This window comes from Coregonus lavaretus (genome assembly GCF_964263955.1).
Source record: "Coregonus lavaretus genome assembly, chromosome: 17".
Lineage (NCBI taxonomy): Eukaryota > Metazoa > Chordata > Actinopteri > Salmoniformes > Salmonidae > Coregonus > Coregonus lavaretus.
In genome coordinates, this window is record NC_140004.1 from 12232212 (window position 1) to 12243227 (window position 11016).

Consider the following 11016-nt stretch of genomic DNA (forward strand, 5'->3'; position numbering starts at 1 on the left):
GGTTGGGATGCGGTCATTAGTTGCAATTAGCACTGATGGGCTCTTGTTGCTTCTTTCTGGCATACAGATGTTCAGTTTTACTGGACACCATCTAGCCTAATTTCATTGTCAAGGATATCATCCTCATCATCATCCTCATCTCCACTGCAATTGGCTCAAAGAATCAGCCTACTAAATGTGAGTCCAAAATGTGTGCTGAGTTTGAGATAAGGAGAAAAAATACATCAGCGTATGCCTCTTTTTCAAGGCACATTACAACACTCCAAAATGCAGCTCTGCGGTGCTTTTCATTATTTAACGAGGGTTAATTACGAAGGTTATGTTGTCTAAGCCCAGGGGTAATTTTCAAAGGACTTTGCGTCTTTCCAGACGGGCTACACCAAAATAGAGGCGCACCAGACACAGTTATGCGATGGTATTGTTCCTGGGAGACAGCGGGCCAGCAGGGGGCCCTTATCAAAGCTAAAATCTTCCCAATTATTACATTTACCGCCTCCAAATCGGGCGTGCAATAACCCAAAGTGGTGTAAAACTAGTCCCTTTTTTAAATTTCCCTTTCGGCAGAGATAAGTGGATTGGACCAATGCAAAGGTGACCGGGAAAGACAAGAGGTGGCCCTCATATCAAAAATGACATGCTGCGTTTCACAGTCATGGAAGCTGAGCGCTATGCGCGCTTGCCTCGCGGCCAGTGTAGAACAATCGTGGTGCGTAAAGTGGAAAATAGGGATTGGTTCTGTTTGAACAGTGATTAGCGTATGGGCCCAAAGGCGTGGGTCCCTGGTGGGTGCGACAGCTATGTGGTTCTCTGTTGGTCCCAGTAAGAAGTGGGGCTTTTTTTTTATCAGTGAGTGCAACTATATAAGAGGGGCGGTGGGTCTGCATTGGGTACTTTTGCCTTTCTGAAATTTAGGGCTGCAGTGAGGAGAGTTGAAGACATGCCGGTGATTGGAGTTGAGAACGTTCAATCTGCAGGTGCGCCATCTGCATGCACAGGTAAGACAGCCAAACTAAGGTCCATACGTCACAAGTCAAGGTTAATGAAGTTATAATAAATGTACATTATTCTTGTGTAAATAACCTGTTTTTCTTCACATACTGTAATTATGTTTGGTATAAAGTTTGGATTTAGAAACTATTTGGATTTCATAAAAAAATTAAACTAGAAATACTTTTCACATCAAGTGAAGACAGTAAAATAACTAACTTTATTCTTCAGGAGTACATGAAAATGTACCCATTTTTTGTATAGGTGACTTTGATTTTATATGAATGTCAGCCGATTATCAAAAAGGATGTTGTGAAATATGATCTATTAAATATAATAGGCTAATACATTTTGAATTCTGTGTCTTTCTCAAGTAGTGCTTCAAAATGCAGCACTATTAGAATCAGTTAGAATCAGTATAATGTTCATGCAAACACAATGTCAATATGACGCATTGTTTGAGAGAGACGTTTATTTAAGTATTTATTCCAAGGAAACTTTTTTAAGACACAATTTTAACTAATGGTTGAATTGAAAATGTTACACACATCACTAGCAATGAAATCCTTGGTCACTAAAATAGTCAAATTTTATCGTGGTTAACTTTTTGCTCTATCAACATATATCCCAACTACTGTCCAACAATATACATTTGTCATTTCTTTCCAATAACTAAACAGTGTCGTGTTCATTAGGATACACAACAGGTAGTCCCTCCCTGTTTCAGCACATGTGATGCCAAAAGAACACGACCCAGGAGATATGATAATGATGGTTGACAAAATGGACTGAAAACATTTCCAAAACATTTTGCAACGAAAACAAAAATCAGCGTTTTGTCCAGGTAGTTCCTCTCTGCAAAGGTGACCAGGAACTGGTAACCCAGTTCCTCTCTCTGTCTCACTCTGTTTATTTTAATTTAGTGCCTAATGAACATGACCCTGCTGTCCTCAGGTTCCCTCTGTAGCCTAATGAGATGAGATCAGGGCTCTGCAGCCAGCACCGCCAGCCCCGACTTTATGGTGCCAGTCGCGACCTCTGACCCCTCAGTGTGAGGCAGTAGCAGATGCCAATATCTCATTTGGCACCATTTTCATATGGTATATTCTGTAGGGATGACAATTCTATAGGGATGACAACTTTTCCACACTTGCTTTTGCGAGTACTATGCGCACGCTCGCATGGTCACACACATTGCTTGTATTGCTTTTAGTCCATTTTACTGTGTACTGTTGTTTTTACTTTCACGTGTTGCCTTTCTCTTTTTGTAGTTTTGAAAACTTGATTGGTCGGTTTGATTTACTTAAATGTCCACCAACCACGTCTCTTTGATAGAACCTGTGACTGTAAAGTTCTTACCATCCCTCCAATCAGGTTGAACTATGCAAATCACCCCCTTCCACAGGTTTGCCTATTGTCCAATCAGTGCCTCCCAATGAGAGGAAGGGGCAGGAGACGGTAGGTGGGATGAGAGAGGGGCATGTGTTCAACCCAGTGTCATACAATTTCACCTTTTGCTGTCCCAGTGGGAAAACAGTGCAACATGAGCTCCGAGCCAGGAAACTGCCAGAACCACCAGGACCATGATCCGGACCATGGAGACGCCGGGCCAGCCAAACAGACCATGCCCATGCCTGTCCCTGACCTGGAGGTCCAGTACACTAAGGTCAGCTGGAACAATCTTTATAGCTAATGTAGTATGTAATTATGTTTGTGTAGGCTATGTATTCTCTTTAGCTTTTTGTTTTAAAGGTTGCATTTTGTGGACTACTTTGCTGCTAAAATCATCTATGCATTCTTAGATTTAGGAGTGTTTTGTAGTATATTTGCTGGTGAAAAGGCTTTTGATGTGTAAATGGTAGTCTCTGTTATAAAGAACCGCCACTGATTAATGCTATAGTGAATATCACACGGTATGTTGCGCAGTCCAATCTTTTTCCAGATGTCCCCTCTCTAAATCTTCAGCTACAACATTTTGTCTAAACGTTTACATGTTCTGATGCATTTTATTTATAATGGCATATTTCATTAATAGTTCTTCATGAATACTTTATATTTGTGTGTTTGTGTGTGTGTGTGTGTGTGTGTGTGTGTGTGTGTGTGTGTGTGTGTGTGTGTGTGTGTGTGTGTGTGTGTGTGTGTGTGTGTGTATGTGTGTGCGTGCGTGCGTGCGTGTGCGTGTGCGTGTGCGTGTGCGTGTGTGTGTGTCTATTGGAGATGTAGTAGAATGAGTGTGGTATTTACATCCCTTTAACAAGATGGTTCCCAGGAGCAGAGGAAGTCAGTAAACTGTTTACTGTGTCCTTATCAGAAAGTTTATTACAGTAGAGTTACCTCGATTTATTTATTATTTTAATATATTGACTTACTTAACAACAATCAGATGCATCTAATCAAGTGAAAGGATTTAATCAAAGGTTAATCTTTCTTTTGCAATAAACACAGATCTGGTCGGGACAAAACTATAAAACATGCTCTACTGAGGATAAAAATCTAACTCATTGTTATGGAGTCTGTTCCCTGAAATGGAAAACTATGCTTTCTGCCAGAGGCCCGTGGTCGTGGATGACAGGAGGGAGCGTGTTCATTAGCCTGGTCCCAGATCTGTTTTCGCTATATAGCCAACTCCCATGGTCGCTGTTTTGTCATGTTTGGCATGTCAATTCCCATAGTTGGCAAGACAGCACAAACAGATCTAGGAGCAGGTTAGGAGTTAATTGACACATGAGTGTTTGTGTGTAGTGTACACTGAGTGTACAAAACATTAAGAACACCTGCTCTTTCCATGACATAGACTGACCAGGTGAATCCAGGTGAAAGCTATGATCACTTATGGATGTCACTTGTTAAATCCACTTCAATCAGTGTATATGAAGGGGAGGAGACGGGTAAAGAAGGATTCTTAAGCCTTGAGACAATTGAGACATGTATTGTGTATGTGTGCCATTCAGAGGGTGAATGGGCAAGACAAAATATTTAAGTGCCGTTAAACAGGGTATGGTAATTAGTGTTAGGGGCACCGGTTTGTGTCAAGAACTGCAACGGTGCTTGGTTTTTCACGCTCAACAGTTTCCCGTGTGTATCAAGAATGGTCCACCACCCAAAGGACATCCAGCCAACTTCACACAACTGTGTGAAGCATGGGAGTCAACATGGGCCTGCATCCCTGTGGAATGCTTTCGACACGTTGTAGAGTCCATGCCCTGACGAATTGAGGCTGTTCTCAGGGCAAAGGGGGGTGCAACTCAATATTAGGAAGGTGTCCTTAATGTTTTGTACACTCAGTGTATAGCACCAGCCTGGGGTTTGTTGGGTCTGTGTTCATGGCATATTCATTAGTGAGGTTTTTACTAAGGTCATCTGTCTTGCTGTTGTGTGTTTATGTGATTTGGGGAGATCAGATATTCATTGATAACGAGTGGCATGAGTCCTGCAGCGGACGGAAGATGCCAGTTCACAACCCTGCCACTGGAGACCTGCTGTGTGAGGTAGAGGAGGCAGACACCGTGAGTGACATTGTCAACTAGTCAAAAAAAACAATCAATCAATCAATTTTTGTGTGGTTCTTTGTCTGAGTAAGGTTGAGAAAGAGAGAGAGAAAGTGTTCGTGCGTCTGTATCTGTTTGCGTGCCTGTTTGACTTTCGTATGTCTGCCTGTCTGTGTGCATGTGCATGTCTAACTATCCTTTCATACCCAGGAGGATGTGGACAAGGCGGTCCGGAGTGCGAGGGCAGCCTTCCAACTGGGGTCTCCATGGCGATGCATGGACGCGTCCGACAGAGGGCTGCTGCTCAACAGGCTGGCTGACCTGGTGGAGAGGGACCGCCTCCGGCTAGCTGTGAGGAATACACACACACACACACACACACACACACACACACACACACACACACACAGTCTAACACTGCAAGTGCTCAACAGCCATATGTCCCACATGTCCCATATCTGGGCTCGATATTTGTTATGCATTTGCTAGATGTTGTTGAGGAGTTCTTCATAAGTCTGTTTAATGTATATGTACTCAGACGTTGGAGGCTCTTGACTCAGGAAAGATCTTCCTCATGGCGTACTTTGTGGATCTGATGGCCACTATTAAAACCCTGCGTTATTATGGAGGATGGGCTGACAAGATACAAGGCAAAACCATTCCTGTGGGTGAGTTCATCCGCAAACACTTTAATTTGACCATCTCACAAATATGAGATCATATCCACCTGATTGAAGTATCAATTATTGTATTTACATACCTATGATGAAATTCTTTCAAATGATAGAACAGCAGACTTATTGCCAAAATTCCTTTACATGTCATTGTCTGCAGATGGAGAGTATTTTACCTACACACGACACGAGCCCATTGGGGTGTGTGGACAAATCATTCCAGTAAGTAAATCCCATTTGTGTGTGTGTGGGTGTGTGTGTGTGTGTGTGCGCGTGCATTTGTGTGTGTGTGTGTGTGTGTGTGCGTGTCCTCAGCTCTTGTATAACCCGTACCTTTGCACCTCTGAATGCAGTGGAATTTCCCTGTGATGATGTTTGCCTGGAAGATCGCTCCAGCTCTGTGCTGTGGAAACACTGTAATCATCAAACCAGCCGAACAGACACCCCTAACAGCCCTGCACATGGCCTACCTTATCAAAGAGGTAGATTACTCACATGCAAACATGCGCATACATCTCTAATACTTTAGAGGTATTCTCACAGCACATTAGCCGTACCGTCAAGATACGTTTAGCTTAACTCAACAACTATTACTCACCCTCAACCTCAAGGATGAAGTGTGTTTTTTCTGTTTTAATCTGGACCTGCTCTTTACTCTTATGTGAACCCCTTGAAGTTATGCCTAACCCTAAACCTAGAGGCTCCTGCGGTCATTGTAGTCATTGCCTTGACTAGCTCTGCCAGGTCACCCGTTATGCAAGTCAGTATTCGACGTCCATCCATATATGAGGACGTCGGGAGATTACGTGGAAACCGGCCACTAGGGGGCAACAGTGAGCGTTGTTATCTTCAAGTTGGTTTCGGCGTTGTGGACGGGGATGGCGGATGAACATAAGCATCTGCCTCTGATTCCAAAGGTTGCAAGTTTCAATCAAGTGATAGAAAGTTGTTTTTGATCTTTTTGTTTTAAGCCTATCCCAAACCTTAAACCTTACCTTAACCATTCTGATTTAATGCCTAACCGTAAGAATTTTGAGTTAATGCCTGAACTTAACCCTAACCTTAAAGATAATGCCTAAACTTAACCTTAAACACTTTGAAATGTGACATTTGGTAGACCTTCATTTGACGTTTGAGAGACATGGATGAAGGTCTAATTCTGACGTGAGACTGTGAGAGCTGGTAGAACTAGCTAATGGAATCATTTTGTTGAGGTACAGTTGAAGTCGGAAGTTTACATACAGTTTAGCCAAACACATTTAAACTCAGTTTTTCACAATTCCTGACATTTAATCGTAGTAAAAATTCCCTGTCTTAGGTCAGTTAGGATCACCACTTTATTTTAAGAATGTGAAATGTCAGAATAATAGTAGAGAGAATGATTTATTTCAGCTTTTATTTCTTTCATCACATTCCCAGTGGGTCAGAAGTTTGCATACACTCAATTAGTATTTGGTAGCATTGCCTTTAAATTGTTTAACTTGGGTCAAACGTTTCGGGTAGCCTTCCACAAGCTTCCCACAATAAGTTGGGTGAATTTTGACCCATTCCTCCTGACAGAGCTGGTGTAACTGAGTCAGGTTTGTAGGCCTCCTTGCTCGCACACGCATTTTCAGTTCTGTCCACACATTTTCTATAGGTCTGAGGTCAGGGCTTTGTGATGGCCACTCCAATACCTTGACTTTGTTTAACTTCCTGACTGATGTCTTGAGATGTTGCTTCAATATATCCACATAATTTTCCTTCCTCATGATGCCATCTATTTTGTGAAGTGCACCAGGCCTTGAAATACATCCACAGGTACACCACTCAAATGATGTCAATTAGCCTATCAGAAGCTTCTAAAGCCATGACATCATTTTCTGGAATTTTTCAAGCTGTTTAAAGGCACAGTCAACTTAGTGTATGTAAACGTCTGACCCACTGGAATTGTGATACAGTGAATTATAAGTGAAATAATCTGTCTGTAAACAATTGTTGGAAGAATGACTTGTGTCATGCACAAAGTAGATGTCCTAACCGACTTGCCAAAACTATAGTTTGTTAACAAGAAATGTGTGGAGTGGTTGGAAAACTAGTTTTAATGACTCCAACCTAAGTGTATGTAAACTTCCGACTTCAACTGTATGTCCATAATTAATGATTCCAAAATCAGACATTTGAAAATATAGACCTGAGTTAATAAGATCATGTTGGTCTCTTTCATTCTGTGTGTGTGTGTGTCCAGGCTGGTTTTCCTCCAGGCGTGGTGAACGTGCTGCCAGGATACGGTCCAACAGCAGGCAGTGCCATTGCTCATCATATGGACATTGACAAAATAGCATTTACTGGATCAACTGCTGTATGTATTCAGAGAATGACCCATTGACTTTCAATAGTGACACATTTCTCTGTTCACCCAACCCTTAGTTCACAATCTCCTTCCTATTAGACCATTTCTGAGGTAATCTGCCGTCTACTAAACCCCCAGCCCAGTGCCCTCCCCATTTGGTGCGAATGGTTGCCAGATTAGATGGGGTTTTGGTAATAGTTCAGTTGTAACTGTTTACTGATTTAGCTTTTTTCCCTGTGGTGGTTTCCAGGTAGGGAAACTCATCCAGAAGGCTGCTGGTGACAGCAACCTGAAACGTGTTACTCTGGAGCTGGGCGGCAAGAACCCCAATATTGTCTTCGCAGACTGTGACTGTGAGTGTGTGTGTGTGTGTTTGTGTGTGCATGCATGCGTACGTACGTATGCTCGTCTGTCTGTGTGTGTTTGTGTTTATACGTTTTTGGGGTGTGTTGAGTTTGTGTCTGTGTATACAGGCAAGTGTTCATTAACATGTGTGTATATGTGTGTTGTAGTGGAGTATGCGGTGGAGCAGGCCCACAGTGGTCTCTTCTTCAACCAGGGCCAGTGCTGCCTGGCTGGCTCCAGGGTGTTTGTGGAGGACTCTATCTATGAGGAGTTTGTTTTTCGTAGCGCGGAGAAGGCCCGTAACAAGGTCCTGGGAAACCCACTGGTACCAGGAGTGGACCAGGGACCACAGGTAAGGTAGAACACACTATTATCCCCAAATGGATAACAATAGTAGTACAGCTGCGGGACCTGAAACATTAGTTTTCCTGACACCTTCGCCTTGATGATGAAGATGTGCCGTGTGGCAGCAAGTACATCTGCAAATTTGAATATCATCGAACATTTCAAGACAGTCGAGTGAGTTTTAATATCAAAGTCGCAAGATCTGAAGCTTTCATATGAACACTTTTACAATGACAGTCAAAGTTCATGTGGTGATGATTGTTGGATGTTCTCCTTGTTGGTGCAGATAGATCAGAAGCAGTTTGATAAGATCCTGGAGCTAATTGAGAGTGGGAAGAGGGAGGGGGCCACACTGGAGTGTGGGGGGGCCCCCTGGGACCGGAAGAGCCTCTTCATCCAACCCACTGTCTTCTCTAATGTCACTGACGACATGCGTATTGCCAAAGAAGAGGTAAACACAAACACACAGACATACATACAACATACTCTTTCTCTCACACACACACATGAGAAAGCACAAATTATCTATCTCACTCTCTTTCTCTCCCCCCTCCTTTCTCTCTCTCTCTCTCTCTCTCTCTCTCTTTCTCTTCTCTCTCTCTTCTCTCTCTCTCTCTCTTCTCTCTCGCTCAGATCTTTGGACCGGTGCAGCAGATCATGCGTTTCCGCAGTGTGAATGAGGTAATTCAGAGGGCCAACGCCACCCATTACGGCCTGGCTGCTGGAGTTTTCACCAATGACATCGACAAAGCCCTCACTGTGTCCTCAGCTTTACAGGCCGGCATGGTGTGGTATGTATGGACACCTCCAAAAGCATTTTACCAGTTCGGGCAACATTTTTATCTGGCAAAAGAGCACAGATCTGTGCAAATACTGTAAATCTCATTATAATCTGGCAGCGTGATTTCATATGAAACACCTCTTCAACACTGTGGGTTATGAGGAAGTGACTATTTATGGATTATTCAATAATCACATCCTTATAACGCACATTGTTGAAGGAATGTTTCAAATGAATTTGTATTTCAAAGGTATTTGAACTGGGCCTTTGATTTCCTCTTTATCATAGGGTGAACTGCTACAATGCCATGAGTACCCAATGTCCCTTCGGAGGGTTTAAGATGTCCGGGAATGGGAGGGAACTGTGAGTGATTCCAGATTTCCAGACTTCTAGAATAAGATCTAAATTAATTTATTCATTTAGTTTATCTGAGTTTCATTATTGTTTGTACCATGTGTCTGGGTTTCAGAGGGGAGTATGGCCTCCAGGAGTACACAGAGGTCAAGGCTGTAACTATCAAAATCTCACAGAAGAACTCCTAAGACTTGCTGTACGGTACCACACAAGTCTTTCAGTAGGACTTCCACCGAAATTCTCTATGGACCAACTGGGAATTCTCAGCAATGATCCACAGACTATTGTATGCGTTTAAACAAAACAGGGTGTAACTTTCTGTCTAAAAAACAGCCCTCAGGGTGCTCAAGGTCGCCCAAAATTATCATCATCATTAGACGGGACAGCACTTAATCCGAAACAAGTTTGCATGCAGAATCGGTTAACTTTATCATCAATTGGAATCATTGATTTATCATATAAACTGCATCCCACTGGTTATTGTGGTCCAATTAGAATGAAAGACAATGTTTTTGGTATAATCTATTATTAGTACACTGTATGTGATCAATTTGAACAGTCCAGTAGTTTGAGATCCATTGGAATCTTAATTTAATGGTTTATAGTATATACTGTCCTCTAGTCTTTGTTATTGTCAATGGATGGTGACTGTGTATTTCTGTAAATGTGTGTGTGTTTGCTTCTGTAAATCTCCCATAAGTAAGCATATAAGACCTGATATAGCTGACATAGATATTCGTAGACATATTTTGTAACTCTTGTATTTTATTAGTTGTAATACCAAAAAGGTAGCACTTTACATTCCAGTTTGGTGAAAACAGCCTAATAACAGGGTACCCAAACCTTTCCTAACATTCCAACTAGCCCATGGCTTTGTACCTGGAAACTGAGATGGTAGATTCTATGTAATAACGCAGAATCAGTGCTGGAAAATTCAACATTACCCGTTTCTCTTTAGTTCTACTATTATATCCATTCCACATAAACGTATCATGTGGCCTTATTCAGTGTAAAGTGGCACCAAATTGCCGGCCAACCAAAAACTCAATAACTCATTTTTTAGCAGTCTTTTTCCTTTTAGTTAAGTTACAGCATGTCACCGAATGTCACTTGTCATATCTTGTGCATATATTTTTTATCAATAAAGAAACCTCTGATTATGAACTGGGCTTTGTTTGTCACTTGAACACTTCAAGACACTTTACACTAAATACACATTACACTTTTATGGGGAATGCATATAACAGTACAGAACTAAAGACAAACAGGTAACGTTGCATTTTCCAGCACTGATTAGCCGTTATTACATAGAAACGACCATCTTCCTATTAACAAACCATGGGCTAATTGGGATGACAGGAAAGGATTGGGGGGAAACTACATTCGTAACTACTACTGTAGTTAAAACATGGTTATTACCATGTTATTACCCTGTTATTACCGAGCGTGAATGTAAAGCGCTAGCACACAAAAAAGTACTACAAATGGATATCTTACAAACTATTAACATATGATTTCAGACTGAAATGAGTAGAAGTTTAGATCTCTGCTGAGACACTGCATAGCATAAATAAACATTCCCTAAATTGGTCACAGAAAATCTGATCATGTTTGTTTATAAATAGGATTTAGGATGCTGTTATGTCATGATTGTGAGGGTGTTACAAATACTACCTACAGGCTTTAGATCTTTGGCCAGATTCCTAGGGT

At 41.9% G+C, this 11016-nt stretch overlaps 1 protein-coding gene across 1 annotated transcript; it reads left to right on the forward strand.

The window, feature by feature from the left end:
• Positions 1 to 937: 937 nt before the first annotated feature.
• Positions 938 to 9494, forward strand: LOC311145172 (aldehyde dehydrogenase 1A1-like; the record flags this gene model as incomplete). Its single annotated transcript, XM_084181381.1, has 14 exons — positions 938 to 995; positions 2514 to 2653; positions 4389 to 4493; positions 4686 to 4826; positions 5014 to 5143; positions 5310 to 5371; positions 5503 to 5631; positions 7377 to 7490; positions 7732 to 7834; positions 7994 to 8178; positions 8458 to 8622; positions 8805 to 8962; positions 9241 to 9315; positions 9422 to 9494. 14 exons carry the CDS (start codon positions 938 to 940, stop codon positions 9492 to 9494), a joined length of 1638 nt encoding a protein of 545 aa, XP_084037507.1.
• Positions 9495 to 11016: the final 1522 nt, after the last annotated feature.